The following is a 27,618-nucleotide window of genomic DNA, read 5'->3' on the forward strand; positions in this document are numbered from 1 at the left end:
TGGAATTTGGATTTGGTGCTTCCCAAACATTAAAATCAGGTTGACCATGTATAAGATATTACTGTTTTCTCACTACCAACAGCACAAAACACAAGCTTAAAATAAACTATTGGGCATTAATATAAGAATCTAAGATGATCCTGAAATGTGGGATATAAATGCATATTAAACTAATGTACTGTATCTATTATCAAGATAAACAATTATATGTATACATTGACTATGGAGTAAAAAGGGAATAATAATTCATAGTCACAGTAATTGTATATATTATTGGACAATTGAACTCTTGGCAGAAAGGGAAAGTCCCTGAAACAGCTTGCAGTCAGTGTGTCAACTCATCAATAAAACGAGACGTCACACAGGTTTTACAGTGTTTATTTATTGTGCTCAGAGAGGAACTTTTTTTTAATCATATCAGACACGGATAACACTGACCGTCTGACACCTTGTGTTTGATAAAAGGCCACATTATATTTGTCAAAGACTTGTTTTCACCGTCTCTCTTATCAGGCTAATCCACTAATTCCCCATAAAACTGTCGGCTGGTTTGGTTTCGCTGTTATCAAATTTGCAGCAGGAAGGAAAATACATTTCTACCATATCTCCCAGGCCTAATAAAGAGGTCTGTGCACTCATTCACTACGTACATCATCATTCTGATAGGGTTTCGCCAGCTTTAATTGGGCCAGTTAATCATCGCAGCACAGTCAGAAGAAAAATGAATTTAACGCTTGAAAGGGTTGCTCACCCCTGACCTATTCTGTCGAAAGGAGACGCTGTATGTCTAAAAGATATTTTTTTGTTTCCACATCTTTGCGTCTTCAGCGTTTTTAGACCTCATTATGGAGTTCCTGCAAGGTTAAGAACCTCTGCTGCAGCCAAGCGTTTGATGTGAAACAGTTTGAGAGAGGATTGGATCAGAAACACAAACACAAACTAATAATGTTTACCGGAGAGTTGAGCTTAACTCAGAAAACTATTTGTCAGTTTAGTGTGTTGCTGTGATTGAAAACTAACATTTCATTTGAACTGAATCGCTGCTGAGGTGGTAAATCTGACTAATCTGGTATTCCTCCTTTAATTCTAAAGGTCTTTATCAGAGCAGACTTTTGACTAGTCGTAGTAGGAAAAGCACAGGATGTTAAGAACATTAACGATGGCTGTTGAAGTTTTCCATTAACTCACGGCAGTGTGAGAGTGAGCTAGCAGGCTCAATACCAGCACCCTGAGGCTGAAGCAAAATCACTAATTGTCTTATTTACACCTGAGCTTTTCTTACTGTGACGTGTCAAAATGTCCTCTGAGAAAAAATACCTATATCTTTTGTTAGAAGACACAAATAGCACACAGTAGGTCTCCATAAATCCTTTATTTTTCAACAGAATTGCAATCAATCTGATCCCCGATCATCAGCTGTAGCACACGCACAGCAGTGACAGCAAGACTCGCAGTGCCACCAACCAACAAACTATAAAACAGTCACGTGTCATTTACATTTACACATGCTATGATGCATCTACGGTGCTCCAATTCTGTGTATGGATTATAAATATATCATCTTACAGGTCTCACGGTTAAGTGTTTAACTTTTGACCTATAGTCAGCAGTGACTCTCAGAAGAATGATGTTGGACTCCTGCACATTCATTCACATATATTAATCATCTTTTGAATATGCCATCATGCAGCTTGTGCATCAAAGTGACATCACTTAAGCCAAAACCGTTTATATGGGCACCCGTGGTTGCCGTGTCGCGTGCCTCTCGTCAAGCTCGACACAAGGTTGTGGGTGAAGTTCACCTGTCGCCCACCCTGAGGCCCCGGGGCTCCTGGAGGACCCTGTGATCAGACGTTCCTGCAGCAGGGTTTCCCCTCCTCTTCGTTTTCTGCGCTGGAGCTGCTCAAGGACACAGCACTGATGGAGCCCCGAACCACTTCCTTACTGTTCGCCTTCCTGTGAATCTCTGCGGCAGAAAATAAATATATATAATGTACATTCGCATTAGGCCAGAATAACAAGAAGGGGAGTAGAACAAGTACTATAAAACAAGCCAGACTTAGAAAAGGACAGCAATACTTGTAAAAAAAATAAACCATTGAAGTTGTTCATGTCCATGAGCTTAGGAGCTGGAGGTCTGGCTAGCTGAGGTTAAATTCAGGGTCATAGGGTGGATCCTTATCAAAGCATGGTTATGGGAAAATGTGTGTACCCAGTCCACATCATTATTATTTCTCAGGAGGGGAGAGACAGGAAGGGAAAGACATTCAGGCCAGCAAATAGGAAGAAACCCAGGAAATGAGCGGGGGATGCTGTCAGGCAGCGAACCACGTCACCCTCACAGTTCGGAAACAAAAAAAACAACCTTTCTACATTGGTAAAGAATATTCCGCTTTATCGGGGTAACAGCTTTCAACAAAGGAGAAGTTAAACACATTACAATGAATTACCTGCTAGGACGTTGTTGAATGCTGCTTCCACGTTAGTTGACTCCAAAGCAGACGTCTCCAGGAACAAAAGACCATTCTTTTCTAGATAATACAAATAAGCTATGTTAGTGAATGTGTTTTATTGAATTTCGCATAATGTAGTTGTTTTCTCGCTGGTGTCACTTTAAAGCTGCACTCCCCAAATCACGAAATGTCACCGTTGATCTTCTCATATATAATCCTCAAAGAAATTGGTGATATGGGTAGCAGTCCTCTGCCCTTTAACAACATGATGTATCTTTATTCACATTGACAGGTTTGGTGAGCAGACTAATTTACATTCTCTACAATCATCATAAATTCAGTTTTCCATTAACTAATTACAAACAATGAACATACAAATCCTATGCAGAGATTCTCAGCACGGTGGTAACACTTCTTGACGTTGTACCTGCGTAGTCTTTTGCCTCTTCGGTGGGCACAGACCTCTCTGATTCCAGGTCGGTCTTGTTGCCCACCAGCATGACCACGATGTGGGGGTCAGCATGGTCGTACAGCTCCTTCAGCCAGCGCTCCACACTCTCATAGGTGAGGTGCTTCGTGATGTCATAGACCAGCAGGGCTCCGACTGCACCTCTGTAATACCTGTTTGGAGGAGATTGACTTTACTCCTTATGTGACATTTAGGTGTCTCTTTTTTTCTGCAATGCTACCTTCAGGGACAGTGTGGCACTGCCTGTATAGTTAAATTAAGGGGATATAATATAACAAAAGTAAAAATAATTGAATAAAGCAAAACATTAATAATCTACACACACACACGGACACACACACATACACAAAAGCCTGTAATAACTGATTGTTTGGCTTCTTGGAGGTAGCTGTAAACACAACATTTATATATGATCACATTTTAAGTTGATATGGCACACTTGTTAACAACCAGATACACATTCAGAAGTTAAGGAGCAACATAATCATTCATTCGGTTTCATGCTTTTGGCCAACTGATGAATTTAAGTCCAACATTAACCACCTTTTAGCTCTGTTTTTGTTCTCCTCCATCTCCTGAGGGAAGTATCTGTCTCTTTAGATGCTAAATGCTCCACTATGTTCACAGCTGAGTTGCTAACTGTGTCTGCCTGCGGTTTGGTGCTGAGCAGGTCATTTACAGGGGGTTTATAGCTGCTGTAGAAACGAAAAATACGCTATAAGAGCAGTGAACCAAGACAGTGAAGTTGCCATTTAGAGATGCCATAAAGCTCCGCAGAGCTGAGGGAAGTAATTCTCCCAGGCTCATCATTGAGAGTGACCCCTTTCCCAAAACACACATTTACACCATTGTTATTATAAGAATATCGATGATGGCCGCTTTAAGCATTGTCTTATATCTTCATTGAGAATAAGCAGTTGCTCTGGCTGTCAACTGAAAAAAAAGGCAATGTCTAACGATTGCTCTGAATTCATGAACCAATCAATACTTCCTTTACAATTATATCTCTGCTCCACTGTACCAGCAATATAATTAATTCCGCTTTAATAGGTTTTAGATGCTTGTTACAGCACAAATGGTAAATTCCATGGGAGTGAGAATTTGCATACTGGAATAAGTCGACAAGTAATTACTCCAAAATCCAAGCTGACAGAATAGAGCTAATCCAGCGGTGTAGCATATCCTCTGATTTTTCCATGTCTTAAAAATAAAATTGACATGGTTCTATTGTTTTAAAACCAATTTCCACACTGTTAATCCTTCTAGTTTAATTAAAAAGAAGAATGAATCAGGAGCGCCCTCAGTTATAACAGAGACCCGCTGAGTGTTCAAACAAAGCTCTCTGCTCTAACCAGTTTGGATTTTAGTGTGCCAGTTGGGAACTGACGAGACCAGAATGTGCTGGTTGTTATTCAGGTAATGTGAGAGGAAACGGGAGGATCGGTGCCTGTCCTTGCGTGTGTTTTGGCTGATAACGACACCACATTGTTGTTGTCGACATACAGGTTGCTCAACTACGGTGGAGCAAGAAAGCAAGCATAAGATGTTGATCTAAATATAATTGTCTTTTATTTCAGAGTACCTGCTTAAAAAGTGAGCATGTTTAAAAATAAGTGCAATTTTTGTTTTTGTCTGAACCTGTTTTTCCATCATCACGGAATACCAAGAGAATTTGAGGTATTTTCTGACCATGAAATATTACAACCACAATACATGCTGCAACTTGAACTAGAAAGGTGCACTCAGTAGAGTGCAGGTGTCCGCCAGGTGTGTCTGCACCGACCTGGCCATCCAAAAACCTTACGCAGTTTGCTGCAGCAGAATGTGAGGTTAGCCATGGACAGACACACAGGTGCACACTCACTCACTGAGCCATGCACGCACACGACCGATTGCCTCATTTTAAGGGGCTCCTTAGATGACCATGTGCCCCAAGTGGACTGAAGGGGACACGTTCACAACATGTCTCTTTAGATTTGTGTAAGTAATCAGCAAGTAATGGGGACAGTTTAACAAAAAGTGAACAGACTAAAAATGTAATATTTCATCATAAAATAACTGCAGGAACGCCTTGAAAATCGGTATGTGTGAATGAGTACACGTGAATATGCTAATGGCTGTATGAAAGCTGTGATGGATCTTGACACTCACGCAGAAGTGATGGCCCGGTATCGCTCCAGTCCGGCCGTGTCCCAGATCTGGGCCTTGATGGTGTAGCCGCTGAGCTGCGTTGTCCGTGTGCTGAACTCCACCCCGATGGTTGTGCGGCTGTCATGGTTGAACTCGTTTTTGGTGAAGCGGGACAGCATATTGCTCTTTCCTACACCAGATTCTCCAATTAGAACCACTGCAGAGGACACACAAAGAAAACACAAATGTCTTGATTATAGTTCTGTGTTTGGGTTTGGTCATTGCAAAACTAAACTGACTAACATTTCTTGGATAAAGGAGACAAGCCTCATGTTCACAGAGCCTAATATGAGTCAATCCTGTGCGTCCACTTCATCCTTTACAGATTTTGGTCAAGGCGTGTCTTTCTTGGTTAAATCCTCAATCTTAGCTGTCTCACACTGGGGCTAATTACACCATTGGGGATATGATGTCCTAATTTAAAAATAGCACCACACCTTCATGGTAAATGAGTCTAATGTTGTAACTCAAGCATGCAGAGCAAATAGTGAAGAGAGAAACCATGTTGAGTAAAATACTGGTGAAACACTGATGTTGGCCTGTAACATACTACACCAGATTATTGATCGGTCAGGAGATCACTGAGGATCTTCTGAGGCTGTAGCCTGTCCCAGCATGCACTGGTGGGATGCCAAATCTTTAATCGATTTATCTATTTTTTTATTTAGACTGCAAGGAGTGAAGGTGCCAAGTAAAGGAGGCAAAGCACGGGCAGGATTGAAACTAGTTGAGGCAGAGATGTGGTTGCAGAAGTAGACGACTTTGCAATCGACAATTCTCTCTTACGTTTGTCTGTAATGTTCCAAAAATTGGCTTACAGCATTATTTTCATTAATCATTGAGGCCTTGCAGCACAACGTTCAGTCACGCCTCACTCGAGGTTTGAGTTGTTGATGTTTAAGAAACCTATTTTAGCAAAACAGAAGGACAAATATAATGGAATGTTCCATGTTTGTTAACTTTTCTAGAGCACAACCGAAAACCTTAAAACAAGTGAACCTTTATTTCAGGAAATAAAGCAGTCGCTGAGTGTAAGGTGATCCTAAATCAGGTGGAACAAGTCAAGCGGCCACTGCCTTTCTTATTGGTCAGTTTACTGGGTAAACAGGTCGAGAAATAACACAGACACCCCCTGTTTTTTACATTTGAGTGACTAATGTTTGGCTTTCAGTTGTTAGTGGCTGACTCAGAACAAAAGAAAGGCTTGGCTTAATTGGCGCAGATAGGAAGATATGACCACACTGTGAAAACACAGAGGCACTGGGATCTCTGCACAAGTGAATCAGACACAGTCACAGCTCACTGCTGAGGCGTGTGAGCACTGAGAAAATAATCCAAGTTCTTGTGACATCTCCACAAGATATTAATAATGGAGTTAGGGTGTGATGATGGGAGTTAAAACAATAGTTGGGCGTTTTCGGGAAATATGCTTATTTGCTTTCTTACCAAGAGTTAAACGACAAGATTCATGTTTGCAAGTTAAATATGTAGCTTAGCTTAGCATAAAGACTGGACGCGGTGGGAAACAGGTAGCCGAAGGTTAAAAAAGATTCACCTACCAGCAACAGTCATTAATCAACACGTCATATCTCGTTTGTTAAATCCGTACAAAAACTGAAATGAATGAATGAAAAGGTTTTGGTTTAACTGGAAGTTTTGTGCGACAAGTTTTAAGAGATGGAGGTAGGTGACTTTAAAAAAATTATTTGGAGGACAGAGCCAGGCTAGCTGTTTACTGTCTTAACGCTACTAAAATCACAAATTTTTGCTTTCACATTTTGTATGGATTATAATTACGAGATATTAAGTGTTAATGAGTGAGCTTGATATCAACTTTTTACATTTGAAATCTGAATGGTGCTATTTTCACAATGAGCAATTTTATTTTTTCTTAAGGAATATTATGCTTCGAATACTTTTTTGAATGCAGGGCTTTTATTTATAATGTAGTATTTTTTGAATGTGGTATTTTTACTTCAGTAAAGGACCTAAATACTTGTTCTACCACTGGTGACTAAAAAAGAATATCTCCTTAAGAGCCATCACATGATCTTCTTCAGCAGTTGGAGTTCGTCATAGGAAAGATTTTCATCTACCATCTATCATGCAACTGCTGATGAAGATCATGTGATGGGATCTAAAGTGCCAGAACAGTTACTAAATGAACCTTGTAGTCAGACTGTTTTCTTAATGTTTTTATTTTCCATGGTCGAGAATGAACTTTGAAGCCAGCATGGACGAGAGGTTCTTAAAATGCTCCAAAAAAGAATGCAAATTTGAACAGGAGTTCGCAAATCATTTCTTCACTATTCACCAGTTGCAGAACAACAGATAGAAAATGCTTTTCTCCTGAACACGCGCAGACTCCCATACACACAGTTCTTCACTTACAGACTCACAGTATGGTTAACCTAAAGCCACGGCAAAGAATGTTTGACAAGTTGTTCTACTTTTGCTTGTTTTGGGTAACTGTTCACTCTGCAGCCAGACCACTGTACTGCTTTTTCTCCCAGTGGGTGAGGTGAGAATGCCCGTCCTCCCCCTCTTCTCCTCCACTACTCAGTAACTTCTTATGCAAACAATTCCCAACCCTGGTTCCTATGGAGATAAAGGACAAGAGGCCTTCGAGCCTGGTCTGTTGATTCTGAGGAAGAACTTTAAGTGATGCTGCGAGGATTAAACTTTCCTTTTTGGAAATCTAAGTACTGTATTCAGTACTGCCCTGAAATCCTGATGGAAACTTTAAATAATTTAGGAGTATATATTGGACAGCAAAGTTTAATTCTTATACACTAAATATTAATTCATGTTTAATGGTCGACATTAAAACAAATCTGAGTTTTTTAAATGTGCGTTAAGGTACACGAGCATATGCATATTCATTTGTAAGTTAACTTTAAATATCTGGTCACTTTATATGTGCAGTAGTAAAGAGGTTTTTTTGGCAAAATGAAAAAGCCTTTCCTAATAAACTCACAACTGCAGCATTCCCATCTTATATGACTCTGACACTGAACCTTTATACTTTTAATAATAAAGTGCAGTATACCTGTGTATGTACAACTTCTAATTACATGTCCCTGTTTACAATCAGTTAATTCATTTTAAAAGTATTGTCTACCATAAATATATATTATTTCATATATTGTATATTTGTTATAGTTATCCCTATATTTGTACTTCTGCTCTATTTTATGTCTTAGAGTCTCATTTTTTACTCGCGTGATTTTCTTTTTATATATATTTAATGGGCATTGCTGGAGGGAGCCTGAGATCTAAGATTTTTATAGCCAACAACTGCTTCTCCGTAATTGTTGAGCATGTGACAATAAATAACTTCAAACTCAAAACTCCTTCCACAATGTGCTGGTGTACAGTGGTGCGGGCTTACATTCCAAGCAAACTATAAAATCAGATTTTAAAGATTAGTTTCTCTGAGCTATCTGTAAATCGCTGGAGGAATGAAAACCTGCTCGTACCTTTGAGATAGTATATATCCCACACTGCCTAGGAGCACTGCAGGAGTGAGTGTTCCTTCTTTTTACACATTACAGGAACAGATACATATTTTGTGGAAAAACACTTATTCATTTTCTTGCAGAGAGTTAGATGGGAGGATCAATTCATGTCTATAAACTATGAAGCTATGCATCCAGCAAGCAGTTAGCTTAGCATAAAGACTGGAGGCAGTGAGGTTGATAGACAACCACAACTTGACCGTTTTACAATTTAGTCTCTCTACAGATTAAACAAGTTAGAAATATCAAGTTAAGATGGGCGGATTTTGTTGCATTTGGACAGAGCCATGCTAGCTGCTTCTCCATTTCCAGTCTTTATGCTAAGCTAAGCTAATCAGCTGCTACAAACATAAGAGTATCAATCTTCTCATCTAACTCTCAGCAAGATTGCAAACAGGCATATTTCCCAAAAGGTTGAAATATTTAGTTTTTATAATTATATTTTCTCGTAACCAAATCGAGAGGAGGTGTGTCATAACCTGTACTGACTGTGATGTGATGTATAGAGCTGTCCTCGACTAAAGAAATAAACACTTCTGAGTTTCACAAAGAATCATGCAAAAGCACCACTTTAAATCTCTGGTGTTTGTTTACCAGAGATGTGCTCATTAGTTTCTTGGATCGATAAAATAGTAATTAAGCATGAATAAAGCACAACGAACGACTAATTGACTTAAGAGATCTTAACCGACTAAGACCAAAACAACAGATTAGTCGGCTAATTGACTAAGAGGCGGTCACACTAATGTAAACTGATAGTTGACAGTGTAGAGATAGACAGGACCTGTCTCATTTTAACTCCTTGATACAGAAGGTGATACTTAGGATTCAATATTCACCTGCAACGCCTTTTATCAACATGGCACTTTGTACCCAAATGTCAAATCGCTGTGCCTGAACCAAATCACCTCTCTGAATGACTTTCACTTCTCTTGTACATCTGCTAAGAGCCATCTGGTACCTTAACCAGCTGCATATAAAAAATGATTACTGTGCCATGTAGGTTGAGTGCAGAATGAATAGAGTTAGTGGCACAAGCTGCTTCTCTTCAAAGAACAGGGCATAATTCAAGTCCAACACTTTTACAGCCTGGAAGTGTTTCATTCGGGGAAACTCCTGTATGAGTGCTGCACTTTGTCTTTTGGCACTGGTACAGGGCTTTAAACCAGAGATTCTATGTTACAGCGTTGTTTCTGCTCGGGATGCTATGGATAAACAGGAATTAAAGTACACATCCTGGTTTCAACAATAACCTGTAGCATGCGTACTCCTTACTCACACAGGGACAATGTGCTGACCTGGCGATGTGATTGTAGTATCCTTCACCTTTGTAGGAATGAAACTCACCTGAAGAGTTTTAACATTTGCAAAGTACCAACATATAATATTTACCTAAACAGCTGACTGAACACCCAGACAGCTGGGTATTACCATGTATTGTTCAAAATATATTTCATTCAGTTGCCACACAGCACATGTTCCTGTTCCTAGAAATAGGCAAGTTAATAATGAACAAGGAAGTATAATTTGAAGGGCAAAGGAACATCACAGCATAACTCCTTTTATAGACTTTAAGGATGTACAGGGGGATCAAATCAGGTGCACTCACCCTTAAAGACAAAGTTGTAGGCCTCATCTGACCCCATGTTCTGTCCATTCAGTGTTGCCGCCCCTCAGTTTACTGCCGCGTCTCCAGCACTCACAGATTGATCCGCAGGTCAGGATGTAAGACGACACTGACTCACACCACAACACAGCCTCCTCCTCAGATCCTCAGGCTTCAGGAAAGACAGTGGCTGCAGTTTTGACACATCAATGCCAGTCGCCAGCTTTTCTGCCCTTCGTCACCCTTCCCTATCTGAGTTAGAAAGCTGGCTTGTTTGAACAAGACATGCTGAGTGTATCCAGGTTGTTGTTCAGCTGCAGCAGGCGGGGCTTGTGTCAGGGAGTGGTGGGGCAGCTGCAGAGGTGTGTCTTAATGCGGGGCAGGTTGGACAGGTGGGTCGAGTAAGCAGGTACAGCTGAGAGGGGCTGTCAGGCGCCTCCTGCTGGACCGGTCCAATTACAGAAAGCAGGAAGCAAGTATCACTGATCATCTTCACTACAAGGGAAACGACACCCCGAAACAGAGTTCACATGGTTTTCTATCAGTCTCTGCTTGAGCTCAACATGTCTGTTGTTTCTATTTGATCCTCTGGTCACACAGACAAAGCCATTTACTGCATGTGGTAATTTCAGTAGTATCTGTTTCAAGATGCATTTTCAAAAGAAGAGATCATTTATTTTGTGTGTAGTTTATAACTTTGGGACATGATAGTTAGATTTGTCTTGTCAAACATTTTTACACTTTTATCGACGATCTCATCGGCCTCCAAAGAGGTCACGGTCACTCAAACTGTAGGGAGTCTTACATCTTGTGTTCTGGGCCATAAATGCACCAGAACATCATATAAATAAGCCTTGTTGGCCCCATCATGGTTAACTGACTGTTTGGCTCATATTCTTAAATATTTAGCAATAAGTCATCAAAATGTTTCATATAATTGTTGATGCTTTTCTCTAAACACCGACATGCAGATAAATCCTGTTTTCATCTATCGAATTTAGATCTCCAACGGATTTGAAGTGATGTTATAAAAAAGAACTTTGTGCAATCCTTGGACTGTGACTGAACTGCACTCAGAATGACCAACAAAGGCTTTTTTTCAGTCAACCAATCATTAGGCTGCTCAAAGGATTTCAGTGATATTCGTTTCAGGTGTTGAAGCAGATGAGCATGCGAACAGTGAGTGAGTCAATGGAACTTCTAGTTCCACTCCTAGTATCTACAGAAACCTATCATGGAAAGATAGCAACATGGAAATGTGAATACAATCTTTTTTTTTTTTCCCAATAAGAGCAAAATAACAACATGAGGATGTTGTATTGTACGTACCTGATAAATCCATTCATAACAATGCTAAACAATCCAAAATGCATCTAAAGTGCTTCCTATTGAATTAAGATATAGACTCTCAAGCTTTCCTTCGCAGGCCTTTCTAATTTGACACTAAAAACACAGATTCAATAACATTAGTTTCAGAGAATACTGAAACTACAGGTGCTTTCAAAGCCTAAAAATAAACCTTTGGACTGATATATAATAATAGCCCACGAACACCAAGCACTCAGTTCAGAGCACAAACACAAAACAAATAAGTGAATATTAATGCAAAAATTGTTTATTTGACAGCTTTGAAACAAAATGAAGCAAATAATCTTCACTGCATTTTATCAGTCAGACATTCTTACGAACATTTTCCACAAAACATTTTACTCCTCTGACAGGATTCAAAATGTTACATTTTCTGCTTCACTGGGATCAGCGAGGCTGAACTAAAACTGCAAATGAATGAATCAACCGCGGGAAGAGTTGAATAATGGAAACATCTCAGCAGCTGCACACTCAGACTTCTCATTGACAAATTACGTGGACTTTCTTAACAGACCACTTGATGAACACGAGCGTCACAAGAGAAGACAACGTGTTAAAAACCAAGACAAGTTATTAGTTTCAATACCATGATTATAGTTACACTGCCCCCCCCTCACTCATATATTAATGCATGTACAGAATGTTACAGTAGTCCAATGACCTGAATCATATGATGCTTTGTTTCCAGGCAGACAGATTCATCAGGCTGAGCATCAGTCACTTCTCCACTATGACGCTGCCACTTGGGTTAATGGCTCCTCCAGGTACTGCACCAGGGCCTCTGCCTATCAACACAACAGACACCGAACAATGTTAACTAGAATTACCACCACAGCGACCTTTTAACACCAATAAATTCTAATCTGTTCATCCTCGAGTCCAAGTGCACGTTTGTGCCAAATTTGGTGGCGTTCGCCAAAAAGGGGACGGACACACAACTCAAAAACATATCGCCTCCGGCCATGGCTGTTGCCATAACAACGGCTGTATTCAGACTTGTTGGAATTTTGAGAATCGCAAACATCAATATGCACCTGCCAATTTGTCTTTGTATGACTTGTGCGGCTGCATCTTGTCGTTTCCTCTTCCTCTCATATAAAGTATTTCAAACTGAAACAAATCTATATGCACAACAATTTGTCATCGTAAGATAATATTAAATAAAACTTGATTAATCCCATGGAAAATATCTGCAAATACAAGGAGTGCAAAGCATAAAATTCTACGATAACAATAACATAAGGCAAATAAGGTGCAAATCCAAAATATATACAATGCCCAAATCAGGTTAACAGTAACAGGGTTCCTACTCGTTTCTAGATTTAAAAGAAGTGCAGTCTATGACTATAACTTCAATTAAATCCTCTCTCAGCTGTTTTCCAGGACACGTAGGAACCCCGAGTATGGATCATAAAAATATAAACAGGTTAACGGATGGGATCAGTCATGGTGGGCTGACTAAGAGTACATTGTTAATACATAACGTTCATGATTATATCCAGGATGTTGCTCTTAATGTCGCACTACGTCCCGTTAGTGAGCTGTAACAGTGCGTTGCCAACTTTGATGACTAAATGATGGTGAATTCAGAACCATTCCAGTGTTGAGACTTTCTCTTTTGCCACCTACAAAATGCCAATAAATGTCAAATAAATTCACTTTGACATGGTGGAGGTTGGGGACCCTCAAAGACCCCATTACAAGTGTGTGCTTTAACCCTCAATATACAAATGAGCTTGACAAGTACAGCAAACCACGACGAATGCATGAAAAACCATGGCAGCGAATGGTTGTACGAGAAACCAATGACTGACTTCAGCACCGACTGCTAAAGAACTCTCACCTTGGCTTTCAGCATTCCAAAGCCCACCGTCTCTTTGGCGTACATACACAGTAGTAGGTTGGCTACACGAGTGATGGCCACTCTTCCCTCCTGAGAAGAGAGAAAAAACAAAGTGACAAAGTGCCCCAGTTCACACTGATCACATACCTGAGAACAACCGCAAGTGTTTTTTCGGAGGAAATGCACTACTTACCATACAATCCATGAGTATGAACTTGAGTTTGTCTTCGTTAAAGGCCTGGTGGCCGTTCTTGTCGTAGGCCGCCCAGATGTTGCTCGCGATAGCGGCTGTCACTCGTGCGTCAGTGTCCCCGTACCCGGAGTAAGCCAGAAGTGAACCTTCATTATTCAGTAGGCTGGTGGAAATGTAAAGTTGCATGTTTCAGTATCCAGCCGATGAACATGTCAAATGATTTCACTATAGACGGTCATTGTATGGATTCTACTCATAGATATGTATTAGTCCTTTCATAAATCCATCATGTGCCCTACAGCAAACATTATATAAACACAACTACAATTCCGTATACCGTCTCCCTGATGGTCACAGATTGTATGCACGCCACTCGGGACTCACGTCATCGACATGCAGTTTTTGCAAGCTATTTGTACTATTCCAAGCTCCTGAAACTGTCTGCACTATGTAACGTTGTTATGAAGTATGTTGCCCTTTATCTAAGTTTAATTAAACCAGACGTAAAACCTATTTTAATTTAAACTGACAATAAGACCACACTTAACGCTATACAAGAAAATAAGTACAAATGAAAGCATCTGTAGAAATGCAGGAATAGATTAAATTAACAAATTGAATTAAAATATATGCAAATGAGTGAATCTAGACAGATCTACTTTCAGTAGTGCTGAAACGCACTGAGATCTCGCAGTAAAATATAAAGTTGGGGATTTTTACCAGCTATTTGTCTAATTTACTTGTTATCGCGGGATTATTATTGTTCGTCAAGATATTATTGAACGTTTGCAGACTTTTTGAGTTTCCTGGTGCGTCAAAAACAACAACAAATCGAACAATGGTCAAAAACCACATTACTCCTGCGCCGTGTAGCATCTCGCTAGCATAGCGCTAGCTAGCTAGCTGTACTCACAGTGTGCTTTGAACTCCGTTTGTGTTCGCTTGGCTGAGAACCTGCGTTAACGCCTTTGGTCGTAACATAGCTACTTACTAACGCACGTGTTATTTAATCACTAACGAAAGGCCTTTAAACTGTCAAGAACTACTCAACAAAACACCAAGTCGAGTCAGCTGACGTTTTCTTCCCTTTCCGGTTGCGTTCGCAACGCATTGTGGGAATTTTAGGCATCGAAACTATTTACTGACGTATGTACTGTTTAACGTTTGCTAAATGTGGAAAGTATTTAGTCAAGAGTGTATTAGTTTACTTGAGTATTTACATTTGTGGAGACTTATTATATTATGTGTATGTACACTATTTACTGTTTATACCCGTATACTCACCACAGACCGTAATATTTCAGGTGCGCACTTCACTTTTACTGTATTGCTTTTTGTAGCTCTCGCTACTAGTCTAGTTTTAAGTTTAATATTTTATGTGCGACATTCATAAAACTATTAGAGTTCCATGTTAATATTTGGAGTATAAAACCATCCAACTTTTCAGAGCACATTCAAATATTTAAGATAAAAAAACAAAAAAGGAGCAATAACAACAAATAGGTAATTTCACTTTTAATAATTAAAACAACTGCGTTGTTATATTTGATAAAAGGCACAATACAGACTGTTTTGGTTAGTGGAATAGTATTTATGGTCAGCTACATTTACTTAATTCAATTCTTCCTCTGCACAGATTACCATTAGTGACTATTACATTATATAAATGTATTTGTATTTCTAAGGAAGAGATATATAGGCCTACTTGTGAAACCTTTCAGATATCACTGGACACGGCAAACAGGTGGTTACAGGATGCAGGCAGAAACACACTGCTAGGACAAAGTGACATTTAAATCAAAGTTTAAATCCAACATACCACAGCAGTCAAACTGCGAGGTCAAAGTAAATCATTCACACATTTAAATCAGACAAGACAAATTGCAAATCATTTATTGGACTGAAAAAAATGTTTTTTGGCTACTTTGTCCATAGAGGGAGACATGCAACAATAGATTTCACAGATTATTTTGCAATATATTGCAGAACCCAAGATGGCAACAATGGCTTTCAAAAATTTCTATTGAGTAATCCATAACCACAATTAATCACAGTATCATTAGGGCATTGACACTTTATAGAGACACCATTTTATACTTCAGGACAAAAAAATCAAAATGGATGTTTGGAAGTTTATTTACTTTTACACTGTTAATCGACAGGAAACCAACTTGAACCAAATCTGTTTGTCAAGAAAGTAAATTCCAATGACACGGTCTTTACTAAGATGTACGGATGTTATTTTTAAGGCGATACTGTGATCCATTGTAGAATAATTTATAGATTAAAACAATCAGATGGAAACTGTTTTGGTGAATTCTGCAAATGAAAAACCTGACAAATGTACCTGAGGAAAATCTCTGCCAGTTTTTCCTTTGTCCAACCCTCGCCACACACACACACACACACACACACACACACACACACACACTACACACATTTGGTCCTGGAATCCGAATCCAATCCTAAAACATTGAGGCAGCACTGCCAAGCACCTGTCAGGGTAAACAAAACAAAAAAAGAAACTTTGAATAGATAACTTAGATAAATACCAAGCAAGAGGATGAAAAAACAAAATAAGCTGAGAGCACAGAAGACCATCATCCAACAACAACCAAATTAAAAACTCTTTAGCCAACGACATAAATACAATTAGTTAAAATTAAATAATGTCAATCTAAGTAACAATTAAAAGTAAATTCCTTGGTAACCCCGTGCAGACATCCAGTGAATGAGTACTTGTTATGTCAGTAATCATCTCCGGCTGCACTGGATCTTATTGGTCGTTGGCAGTGATAGTCGTGGCGTCATGAAACAACGACCCTCGTCAACCTCCCCCGTTTATACTTCCTATGAGTTACAGATCGGCTAGATAATAAGTGATATCTGGGTGTCAGGTCACACTTGCATTTGATGTAGGGACTGCGTGTCACGTGTTAACTTTAAAACTTTCCATTCCAGTCCACAACTCTACCAGTCTTCCGACCTGAGCGAGTTAGGCCAGGAGTCTCTCGATGGCGGCGTTGACGTCCCCTCCCGTAGCGATGAGCGCCTGCAGGTTGGCTTGGCGGTCGATGAAGCCCATGGTGTTGAGCTGGTCGAGCTGCTGCTGGAAACGGACCTCGGGGGTCTGAAGCTGCGAGGGAGGAGACTATGCACAAGGTCACGATCATTCTTCATGTTAAATCATATTAACATTCATATTCAAATTTAGTGGCAGGATTATCTATTGGTCTCAATGAAAAACACCAACAATCCTAACAAGTTTTTAAAGGTTGACAAGAGAAAGGAGAATCAAAACTGGTGGAACTTAACATACGTCTAGCTAACAACGAGTTAGAATCTGTGAAAAAATTGATGCTCTGATTATGGAAAACAGGACAAATTAGATGACACATACTGGTTGCCTTCCGCCTGCGAACATCTGTAACATCTGCTGGAGGAGCTGTTGGTCAGAGGGACTGGTGGCTGAGGAGGGGCTGGATCCTGTTGCCATAGTAGAGGGCTGAGGGTTCTCTGGGGGGATGCTGACCCCTGAGGCTGGAGGAACCGGGAGACCTCCAGGAGACAATCTAGAGAGGGGAAGGAAATGTCAACAATCCAAGAAAATGTAACGATTCCATTGAATTTCACCTAAATATACTGTGACACTACCAATACTTACCAACTACAACCAAAGGGTACAGCTATTATGTTTCTTTCCATTAATTCTGAGTTGACCACCAAATTAAGACAATTATACAAGGTTTAAGTATTCTTTTTAGAGCCAATAGCCGGTACCTGGACATGAATCCCGGGGCTTCTGTCTGTAAGGTCTGCAGGCCCTGTTGGATCTGCATGAGAGCCTGCATGGCCCTGGGGTTGGTCATCATAGACATTGTTTCGGGACTCTGCATCTGTTCAATGACAAACACGACACAAGTCAACTCCAAACCCACCCAACCGGGTCTCCAAAGACCCGACAGATGATATTTTATCTTGTGTACACAAAATAACAAATCGCGATGTCCGCATACATTCTCCACAGAGCGTTTTAAACCCTGAGGATGCTCTCAGGGTTACTAAGCACCTAGTCCTGGTAAAGCGTCACCTGTTGCATCATTGCTAGATCCCTTGCCTACTGTATGGTCCGTCAAGGGACGAGAGGATGGAAGTGACAAAAACAAGCAGTGAGAGCCGAGGAAGAAGAACGTCTCACTAGACTGTTGAGTTCCATCGTTATTCCAGCACATTTTAACTGATTAAGTTGTACCTGGGGTCGTATTTCTTGCAGAAAATAGATAAAAAACAATAGGTCACCCAATTACACTAAAACAACATCATTTTAAAATTGCATCAACATGTGCAAGCAAATGGTCTGGGAAACAGAGGTTGAAAGCACGGCAGGAGAAGAACAGAGGATACTAATATTTCTGTATCCTCTGTGAAAATAGACAACTGCAGGAGTGTGTGACGGTAAGCAAAATAAATAACCGATGTAAAGAACATAGCCTCAGACTCAAACTGGGTAGAAAAGGTGACGGTACTAAAGCTCACTTCAAGTAACAGCAACCAAAAACAGTTTGCATCACAAATATGTGGTCACGGTCAAACCTACATCAACAGCAGGTGTGTCTGATTTGTGCGGACCACCCAAATATTAAAAACTCCGGTGCCACTGTTTTCATTCAAAGTGTTGAATTAACCAAAATTCGGCAAGTTTACGGCTGTGAGAGAAAAAGAGTAAAAGCCAGTTTGGGGAACACCTGTTCATCTGGCTCTTTGAGGATGACTTAGTGTTTCAGAGAACTATCACTAGCACTGACCTGTCTCATGAGCTCAGGGTTGCTGAACATGCTGGAGATGTCCGGGTTCCGTCCCATGAGCTGCTGCATCTGAGGGTTGCCTGCGAGCATCTGTCTCATCAGTTCTGGGTTGGACATCATGTTCTGCACCATCGGGTTGCCCATCACCTGCGACAGCATTTCTGGGTTGGACATCAGCTGACTCTGCACCTGCTGCTGCATCTCCATGAAGCTGGATGAGCGCATGCCCATATTACCCATACCGCCCAGACCTCCCATACTGCCCAGACCTCCCAGACCTCCCAGACCGCCCAGACCGCCCAGACCCAACAAGCCGGAAAGGTCACCGAGTCCACCTGAGGAAGAGGAGGAGCAAAGCCGGAGATAAGGTGGCAGGTAAGTGGACACGTTGACAGGAAAATGTATGTATGTCACCCAAATATGTTTTTAAAGTGCTACATTTATGGTATCTTGTCAAACGTCTGTGTGGAAATGCAGTTGAAAATGTGGATTGATTTCAAATCTTCAAGAATGCTGCATTCATGTTCAGTCATACAAATAATAAGCATAATTTCCCTTATCAAACTTTCATGGTCGACAGATACTGAACACTGCATACGCATATGGCTGAGTGTATGTGGCGTTTTAAGTCATTCATGTTTCGTGACTGGCTTATAATGTGTACAGTGTCTGATTGTTCTGAAGACAAATTCTCTATAGAGCCTAAATGGTTTCTATTCATGCCGTGACAATAACTTACAGGAAAGTAGGGGAAACAAGGAGAACGAAAAGACAAAGAGGCATATGGACTCAGATTCTTTTCACGATGTGGATTTGTGGTACAACCCTAATTACGAGGGCATATCTGTCACAAGGATTAAACGCGCTGCAGTGCAAAAAGCAAGCAAGTCATTGTAAACATGTATAAAATTCTAACCCATTGCATTAGCAGGTTGTGTTGGCGTCGTACTCGTGCCACTTCCGGCTCTGTCTGCTGCGCTGGCGTTGCTGCTGCTACTTTGAGATGATGCAGAACGGGAACTTGTCTGAGATGTACCGTCACCTGTCGATCTTCAGAGAGAAAGACAACCGTCAAATTAAACGCTTACCAGCTAACTCATAGATGGGGATTTACATAGTCTAACGATAATGATTTACACCATTTCCCTACCACACACGCATTGTACCGGTGCTTACTTTGGGGCAGTCTTGATGACGAGATGAACGGTCAAGCCGTCTTTGATACCGTGCTGTTTTAACGTATCACCGTCCTTCAGAATCTTTCCAGCAAATATCAACACCAGCTGGTCCTGCTGGGCCTCAAACTTTTTGGACACCTCCTGTTTAAACTGGACAAATGAGACAAGAGCATTGGACGATTACTAACAGGGAAAAGTAAAGTAAAATATCAACTAGGTCCGGCATTTACTTGTGATCTCGTGGACCTCTTCTGAAGAGGTGTCAGAATCTAGTTCTGAAAATGTAGTCAGTCTCTTGTCTTTAGTAGACTCCATCTACAATGAGCACGAAGGAACTAAGGCCAGACAGTTGTATTCATTCCTTAAACAGTACAAACAAATATAGAGCCAACTCCTCTGGTGGTTCAATTTGTTGATGACACGGTGATTGCTGATTTGATCGCTGATGATGCAAAAACGCATCATGAATGAGAGGATTGTTTGTTGATGGAAGTCAGGCCAGTTTAAACCACGAAATGTCCCGTTTTCTTCAGCTAAATACCAAGAAAACTCAGGAAATACATTTTTATTTCAGAGCAAGAAGACAGACACACCAGCAAAGAGCTACTTGATGGTGAATATGAATATCTGGGGACAGTGATTGATGTAAAACTGTCATGGAGGAGAGGATTACAACAATTATGATTCGACAGTTTGCAGTGGACAGAGGACTCAATCCTAGTATAGTTCTGATAAACAAAATCCTTGTGATGTGATAAATGTGTCACTTGATTGTTGTTGTGAATCACACTGCTGTCTGACTAACTATAGTGCATTTTGTTGTGGTAGCACGAGTCTGATTGACAAGGAGACAAACATTGGTTTGACAGGTTAACAGCACAGAACTGGAAAATACTCCGTTAACAGTCACACACAGTGTCAAAGAGTGGATGACCATTGTCAGTAACGGCAATCCGACTTGTTTAATGGTGTTATTCGGTTGTATATAAGAAGGTTAACGTTAGCTCTTGTAGCATGACGCTACCTTTCCGGTTACTGTCGTAGCCACAGAAATGTCTGCCGTCTTAATAACGTGTCGGATCTAAACGTGACTTAAAAGGTTGATTTCACAGTAGACATCTGTGAGATCACGAATATACCTCTCAAGATGTAACCGGCTGCTGGTTAACAGTTAAAAAAAGTAACGTTTTGACCTTTCCCCAAATGTTTGTGAGGAAACGTTTACGTGATGGCAGCGTGGTATCCGATGAAAACGGCGAATTAACGCACCTGTGAGACAGATGAATCCTCTGAAATGGAGATTTCCTCTTTTCCATTGGGGGTTTTGACGGTGACCACCATCATAGATGCTCCGGGAGCAACACTATTATCCATGTTGTCATCCTCCGTACGGTCCGTGCTGCTTTTCTCCGCCATCTTTACTGATGTTTCTCTCTCTTCTTCTGCGTCACTTCCGGTATAGTCTTCTTCTTCCTTTTCGGTTTTATGGCAGTGTGGCAAACCAGCGTTGAGGTGAATTACCGCCGACTACTGTTTGGAGTGTGGACTTGAGCCGTATATAACCCTATACAAAACAAGCACACAACAAATAAAACAAACAAGAACAGAACATAAAAAAACAATATTTCACAAAACTAATTATTGTTGATCAGCCCAGTTTCAATTCAGTTCTTCCACTACCAGGTTTATGATTTCCCTCTTGATGTTTCTCGTTCTCTAGTAGACTTTTTGAAGTGTAAAGTTACATTCTCCACTAATTCCTCTACTCGACAGTGTTTACAAAATCCTGAAGGGTGTTTACTAAGTGCAGTGTGTATTAAGTCTGGTATGTCCGACCCACTGATGTTCTTCTTTGAACATAAACTTGCAAAGCTGGTATAATCACACCCTGTGTTCCCTGTGATCGTTGGACCCATCAGTGTACTGGGACATATGTTGAATATAATGTTTGTGGTCTTTCTCCAACAAAGACTGCAATATTTCTAAAATCTTAATGTAACCGCATTAGTGTAAGCTTCATTGTGTGTGACTACGTGTTTGTGTGCTTCTCTTTTCAGAGCATTCTCTACAAACTTCCCCTGCTGAAGAAGCTCTATTTTATGATGTCATGAGTTAAAGTCCTATAAAAGTCAAACAAACAAAACATAATAATGGTTTTGTGTTATGACTTCTTCAATTATGAGATGTTCATGTGCCTTTGTGTTTATCTTATAATAATGTTGCCTTCAAGAGGTACTTGTAAATACAAGTTATCATGCTGTAACTGTAAACTACTTTGAGTGTATATCATTATCCCTGTTCTTTAAAAAAGCACAATATTTGTTTATGTTTTATTGTACAAATGGAATAGTATTGTCAATCAATCTTTATCAGATTTGCATAACAATCAAATATCAAGATGTGTCTCACAAATTCTGTGTAAAATGGACTTCTGATTGTTATTCTACAGATTTTAACTTCAACTGTAAATATTCATGTATTTATTTGATTGTGTATTTAACTTCAGACACCACTTATGTCCAGAATGACACTTAAAATGTGTCATGTCACATTAGTAGACCTACAGATATCCGTTTAAAAAAAAAAAAAAAAAAAAGATTCCAGATGTTTGATACAAAATCTTCAAATTTTACTGTTTTTAGCCAGATAATATAAACCAATTAATTCAAATAAAAGGGATTTCTCCACTTGGATTATTTTTCTGGCAGTACCAGAAACTCTTGGAAACTGCATTTAGAGAAAATTATCAACAAAATATATAGCTGAACAGTTAAATGAACAAATAATAAAAACAATAGGGCAGGGTTGTGTTGGGCTTTTGGAATACTAAACTTCTGGCTCCGGCCCTTAAAGGGTTAAGCTTGTTTACAGTTCCTAGAGGGAGGTACTTCTGGTAACAGGTTGGCTCTCTGCCGCATCTGTCTAAGCTCCTTCCTCTCCTTCCTCTCCTTCCTTCTTCCAAACAATAACTGCGTAACAACCGTACTTTCAGCCACACTTTGTCAGGTGGAGTGCAATAGTTTTAGGTTTTTCTTCCACGCTAACAGACATAAACAGGTAACAGGTCTTTTTTGTCATGTTTGATTCAGTTTGTAAAGGAACAGAATTCAATTTTAGCCAGTCCTTATTATGGCCCTGTACTGCTACGTAAGTGAATCCATACAATTAAAACATTCAGGAGTCATCAAACGTGTTAATGGGTGAATATTTCAAGTTCGAACTCAACTTCTTGGCAACGTATCAGCGGAGAAAACGTGTATGTCAGGCGGGTATTAAGCAATACAAATGACGACTTAATGAAATGGAGTACAGGACATTTGTGTTTATCGATGGAACTCGGGCAAAATCCAACATGGCACGTAACGTCTTCAGGGCTCAGTGCCGCTAATGGAGGCTGGAAGCTATATTACTACAGTACATGTTAAAAATAATAGTCACAATTTAAACAGTAGAGCTTGTTAAATCCTGATTTTCCAGTTCTTAGTAAGGGTCAAGCTCTAAAAATGCTGAATCGTGCAATTTCCTAAAATGCATCTTGATGGCATATTTCATGAGATCCATCCTGTCTGGAATGCCATGTCCCCCAGTTTATGACAAAGTTTTTTTGTTACAGTCTCTAAATCTTTAGCCTAGTCTGAGATAACCTTGATGGGTTACATCTCTTCAGACTTCTCACAGCTTCCGATGAGGTTATTAGACATTATAGGCCTACCACTGGTCCATTACCTTCAATAACAGACACACCTCTTAATATAAGTCTGCAAAGCATAAAGTGTGATGCTGCTGGAAGAGATCGTGGATTAGAACAAAGGCTACTCATCAGATTGCACTACAAAAGCCCATTAAATTACTATAACATTTAGTAATTCATTAATTATAGTACTTTTTTGTATAAATTCGTACATCCACCCCTAATCTATCAACACAAATTCCGTTTTTGTAAGTTACATGAGGACTTATTTTATACAATATGTTACTATAGTAGTCACATCATTTATAATTTACTGTTTAATGCACTATAGTGGAAAAGGTGTTTTTTATATATATATATATATATATATATATATATATATATAGTTTAATAGCCCCAGTTGCAACAGTTAAGGATTTGGAAATTTGGCAGGGAGCTTACCAGAAAATCACTCCCAGATTCCTGACCAATGCGGCCGTGGAAACAGTGGGTCTAAGGGAATAGAGGACACACCAGCACACATACTTTAACCACAAGATTCAGCAAATATTTAGTTTAAATGTTAAGGAATCTGCATAATCAACCATGACCTGATACAGCAAATTCAGTGTCTATACTTTCTTGTCTCTTTCGTTCTACAGAAGCCGGCGGGATGTCTGTGGTCATGACCAAGGCTGAGGGGGTCACTGTGTTCACTATGAGCTCTGACCCACAAAGTGTTCTTCCTCCACTGTGCCAAATCCTCAAAGGCCTTTGCTACAGCCCTGTGTGCTGCTCTCTGTCTCAGAACCTGAGGAGGGTCCAGAGACATTCCCAGTCACTACTGGGGGTGAGTTACGACCTTAGCTATGTCTTAAGTTGCTCTGTGGACTTCTTCTTTTTGTTTGCTACATTGCTTTTTTTTAAATGTACTACTTTTTCTTTCCCCACTCAATTCTGATTTCAACTTTAAGTAAACAATTTGTTTTGGTGAAATAATTCAAAAGCTGCACGTTTTTGTCGTGATCACATTTTTAAGAGTTTTTGTCGGTGAGGTTCTGTTTATATACCTGCATTTAGAAAACAACACCATGAAACTATGAGAGAAGGTGGTCCAATAACAGTAACAGTCTGTTCTGCACCTCACGGTTGCTCTCCAATGAACCAAAACAGTGTCACCTGGTAACTGCATTCGTACTGTACAGGTGTTGGTCGTTCATGCTGCGTTTCCTCCTCCGCAGGCTCTGCACATTATGGTTGGGTTGCTCAACATCGGCCTTGGAGTGATCCTTGTTTGCAGTCGCGGTGGCTCTTGGCAGCAGATGGATTTAACCGGGTTTCCTTTCTGGATCGGAGGATTGGTAAGCAACATAATGTTGTACTTGGTCGTTTGTGTCCAAACAAAATTTCTACAGAGTTTTCCTTAAAAAAATGTTCATCTGTACTCCCAAGTCTCTCCCAAAGTTATAGTGGTGACATAGACAACTTTAATTGGGTTGTTCAGTTGATACCAAGGAGATCCACTGAAGAGCTTTTCCAGATCAGAATCAGAAACAATGTTATGCTAAGTAGGTTTAAACATACAAGGATTTTGTTTTGGTGCATAACAGTATGCACAGTGTAGTAATCAAGAGGGTGTAAATGTGGCTGCAGTCTGCATTATATTGACCAGCGTATGGGCAAAAGTTGACAATAAGTAAAATGTACATAAAAAAGTGCACGTAGGGAGATCACCAGAGATTCCCGGAGCCAATCCTAAGGATCGGTATCAGATTCAAACCAAGCATATTTGAATTGTACTATGTTTTGACTATTTTACAGAATTCTGCCTGAACCCAAGTAGGGCTGGGCAACATATAAATATTATATGGATGTCGTGATATGAGAATAGATATCGTAATATGGCATAAATGTTGTCTTTTCCTGGTTTTACAGGCTACAATACAGTAAAGTGATGCCATTTTCTGAACTTACCAGACTGTCCTTGTTCGTCTAGTTTCTCTCTTGCTGCTCAAAATGCTGTTCACTCAGGCAAAGATAGAAAGGACACATATGGATTTTAGTATTTTTTGTGGAGGAGTGAATGTTTACCGTTCTTTTTGTCTTTTCTCTCTCTAGAGTATGTTGTTCGGCATCGTTGGCATTTTGTCTGAGAAGTGCCCCAGTCCGTGTCTGGTGAGTAGTTCATCCTTAAAAGTACTTTTTCATTTCATTGTCATCAAGTAGTCTTATTTTATTTCACAACAAATTTCCACCTTACAGTTACAGCATGTTATTTTCCACCTTATTCGGGGCGACCCGGCCCCGAATAAGGTGGAAAAGATAATGGGATGTCACATATCCCTTAAGAATACACACACCCACATTGCCTCATACAGTATGTATACAGTATGTATTTTCATCGGAGAGGGTACAATATAGGTTCAGTGTCTTGCTCCATGGCACTTTAGCCGAGTAGCAGATGATTCTCAAAATGATTACCAGCCACCCAGCTGTGGAGGATGAGATCATCTGTGGCTTTTTGAATTGCCTGGTGTGTTTTTGTGTCTCGTATTGCAGGTCTTCATCAATGTGATCCTGAATCTAGCAGGAGTGGCCTTCTCCATTACAGCCATCGTACTCTACAGCATCAATATATGCTACATAAAGCTGTGGTGGATGTGTAGCAAATATAATGACTATTACAATTCAGGCTATCGAGACACTACAGCTCCGACTGAATCTCCTGTGGAGAAGTACATGACGGAGGAATGCTTGGAGGGCAAGGAGCTGGCTCTGGTAAGTGTGGATAATGTCTTTCCAGAGTGGAAAATAGAGGGCTTTATTATTTTACGTTGTTATAAAAGTTACCATCAATGACCATTTACACACTTCTACCAAGTGTGAGAATGAGTTTATAACAGGCTTTAGGGAGAATAAACTAATGAATATGAACAAGTGATGAAGTAATTAATCCATCAACTAATCACCAATGATTATTTATTGAAGTAATTTATCAAATGAAAATGCCAAACATGAGCGGGTTTCAGCTTTTCTCTTTTTTTATGCGATTGTAAACTGTAAACATTTGAAGGAACTGGGCCAAGTAAGAACAAATGCGTTTGAATATTTTGAAGTTAACTCTGTTTTCTTGTGTCCCACCAGATGCTTTTGAGAAGCGTGAATGCTCTGCTGATTGTCCTGTCGGCCCTGGAGCTCTGCCTCGTCATCAGCTCTGCCGTCTTGGGGATCAAGGCTCTGAGGAGCAGAGAGAAGGGAGAAAAGGAGGTAAGAGTTTGCATAATCACATCTTAAACCAGGTTTTTTTTATCCAGGAAAGTTTGACTGAACACAAACACTCTTTTCTTTTCTTTTTTTTTTTTGCAACATTCCTGTTCTTACAAATTTGAGTATTTATGCAAATTTCTATTATCGGCTCTACTGATATTATTTTTCTCTTAATAGAAGATGGGTGACCCAGAACTCTACAATCCACTGCTGGAGGAAGTCACCAGTTATCCCACAGCCTAGATACCACTCTCTGCTTTGTGCTGTCTGTTATCAGGTACTATAATCCTGTGCATTTATAACATGCTGTAACATTCGTGATTCACACAACTTCAGCATGTACGGTCTCTGCCAAACTTCTGGGTCTATTACTATAAGGGTTGCTTAATTCAAATGTTTTGCACTTCACTTTTAGAGTATTTTTTCTAATAACATGCACTAAATTGTATATGCTGCTTTCCATTTCATGCTCTGTTGATGTTTTAAAAATCTGTTCCCTTTGATTATGATTTCCTGTCGAGTAATGTGCCTTACAGTCAGCTTGTTTGTAGGTGAAAGGGAGGTTCATGCACATGTGTGTGACGGACACACACATTGATGGACTGATGGGGTTTTTGTTTGCTATTTTACAATATGAAGCCATGAAATAGAAGTGATAATTATAAAGTGTGGGCTGAAGGAGATTATATATTTTGAAAAGGTAATTATATTCCCCCTTTTTGAAATTCTGTTTCTGTAATGAAAAATGAAAGTTAAATAAAATGATTACACTCTGCTCAGCGGTGTCAATCCAACTGATGTGAATATCCACCCAAAGCACTTACACTACATGTCATAATTCACCCATTCACACACTGATGGCAGGGCTTTGAGGAAGCCATCTGCCCATCAGGATTAAACGTATTCACATTCATACACAAAAGCAGTTCAGGAGCAAGTTGGGGTTCACTTCGATTGAAGGACGACCCGCTCCAGCTCTGAGCCACAGGCGCCTTGAGTAACACACTTCTCCGTTGCTGCTTTGCACCCAGAGATACATCGACGCCACTCGACAGGTG

General features: G+C 40.0%; 4 protein-coding genes across 5 annotated transcripts; 1 reads left to right on the forward strand and 3 right to left on the reverse strand.

Annotated features, from left to right (window-relative positions):
• Positions 1-618: 618 nt before the first annotated feature.
• On the reverse strand, positions 619-11,727 carry rab25b (RAB25, member RAS oncogene family b). Its single transcript, XM_031867291.1, has 5 exons — positions 10,240-11,727; positions 5,074-5,269; positions 2,881-3,074; positions 2,451-2,531; positions 619-1,966 (listed from the first exon to the last, which is right to left on the reverse strand). Exons 1-5 carry the CDS (start codon positions 10,274-10,276, stop codon positions 1,848-1,850), a joined length of 627 nt encoding a protein of 208 aa, XP_031723151.1. The 5' UTR covers positions 10,277-11,727; the 3' UTR covers positions 619-1,847.
• A 108-nt stretch (positions 11,728-11,835) lies between these two features.
• Positions 11,836-14,758, reverse strand: lamtor2 (late endosomal/lysosomal adaptor, MAPK and MTOR activator 2). Its single transcript, XM_031867293.1, has 4 exons — positions 14,554-14,758; positions 13,641-13,803; positions 13,448-13,537; positions 11,836-12,389 (listed from the first exon to the last, which is right to left on the reverse strand). Exons 1-4 carry the CDS (start codon positions 14,619-14,621, stop codon positions 12,333-12,335), a joined length of 378 nt encoding a protein of 125 aa, XP_031723153.1. The 5' UTR covers positions 14,622-14,758; the 3' UTR covers positions 11,836-12,332.
• Positions 14,759-15,140: 382 nt separating this feature from the next.
• Positions 15,141-21,071, reverse strand: ubqln4 (ubiquilin 4). Of its 2 annotated transcripts, XM_031867288.1 has the most exons (8): positions 20,893-21,071; positions 19,622-19,773; positions 19,362-19,495; positions 18,446-18,780; positions 17,421-17,536; positions 17,041-17,212; positions 16,627-16,791; positions 15,141-16,135 (listed from the first exon to the last, which is right to left on the reverse strand). In XM_031867288.1, exons 1-7 carry the CDS (start codon positions 21,037-21,039, stop codon positions 16,636-16,638), a joined length of 1,212 nt encoding a protein of 403 aa, XP_031723148.1. In that variant the 5' UTR covers positions 21,040-21,071; the 3' UTR covers positions 15,141-16,135; positions 16,627-16,635. The 2 variants fall into 2 exon arrangements, with proteins under 2 accessions (XP_031723148.1, XP_031723147.1); XM_031867287.1 differs by having other exon boundaries at positions 15,141-16,791.
• On the forward strand, positions 18,732-27,335 carry LOC116394294 (transmembrane protein 176B-like). The gene is made up of 8 exons (XM_031867289.1): positions 18,732-18,820; positions 21,681-22,680; positions 23,956-24,143; positions 24,535-24,654; positions 25,412-25,468; positions 25,853-26,071; positions 26,438-26,560; positions 26,738-27,335. Exons 3-8 carry the CDS (start codon positions 23,967-23,969, stop codon positions 26,801-26,803), a joined length of 762 nt encoding a protein of 253 aa, XP_031723149.1. The 5' UTR covers positions 18,732-18,820; positions 21,681-22,680; positions 23,956-23,966; the 3' UTR covers positions 26,804-27,335.
• The last annotated feature ends 283 nt before the right edge of the window (positions 27,336-27,618 follow it).

The sequence above is a fragment of the Anarrhichthys ocellatus genome, unplaced genomic scaffold (genome assembly GCF_004355925.1).
Source record: "Anarrhichthys ocellatus isolate YVR2014 unplaced genomic scaffold, GSC_Weel_1.0 scaffold39, whole genome shotgun sequence".
NCBI lineage: Eukaryota > Metazoa > Chordata > Actinopteri > Perciformes > Anarhichadidae > Anarrhichthys > Anarrhichthys ocellatus.

Bases quoted from the DNA above. Each gene is read 5' to 3' on its own strand.
- ubqln4 (XM_031867288.1), bottom strand. From the start codon at position 21,039: ATGGCGGAGAAAAGCAGCACGGACCGTACGGAGGATGACAACATGGAT. The intron at 19,496-19,621 runs GTAAGCACCGGT...TTCTCTCTGAAG, and splicing joins GTCATCAAGACTGCCCCAAA to ATCGACAGGTGACGGTACAT. The intron at 17,537-18,445 runs GTCAGTGCTAGT...GTCATTGAACAG, and splicing joins ACCCTGAGCTCATGAGACAG to ATGCAGAGTCCCGAAACAAT.
- lamtor2 (XM_031867293.1), bottom strand. From the start codon at position 14,621: ATGTTACGACCAAAGGCGTTAACGCAGGTTCTCAGCCAAGCGAACACA. The intron at 13,538-13,640 runs GTAAGTAGTGCA...CTCTCTTCTCAG, and splicing joins TCATACTCATGGATTGTATG to GAGGGAAGAGTGGCCATCAC. The intron at 12,390-13,447 runs GTGAGAGTTCTT...TTGTGTTGATAG, and splicing joins TTGGAATGCTGAAAGCCAAG to GCAGAGGCCCTGGTGCAGTA.
- LOC116394294 (XM_031867289.1), top strand. From the start codon at position 23,967: ATGTCTGTGGTCATGACCAAGGCTGAGGGGGTCACTGTGTTCACTATG. The intron at 26,072-26,437 runs GTAAGTGTGGAT...GTGTCCCACCAG, and splicing joins AGGGCAAGGAGCTGGCTCTG to ATGCTTTTGAGAAGCGTGAA. The intron at 26,561-26,737 runs GTAAGAGTTTGC...TTCTCTTAATAG, and splicing joins GAGAGAAGGGAGAAAAGGAG to AAGATGGGTGACCCAGAACT.
- rab25b (XM_031867291.1), bottom strand. From the start codon at position 10,276: ATGGGGTCAGATGAGGCCTACAACTTTGTCTTTAAGG. The intron at 3,075-5,073 runs GTGAGTGTCAAG...TCCTCCAAACAG, and splicing joins TACCGGGCCATCACTTCTGC to GTATTACAGAGGTGCAGTCG. The intron at 1,967-2,450 runs GTAATTCATTGT...TTTCTGCCGCAG, and splicing joins ATTCAACAACGTCCTAGCAG to AGATTCACAGGAAGGCGAAC.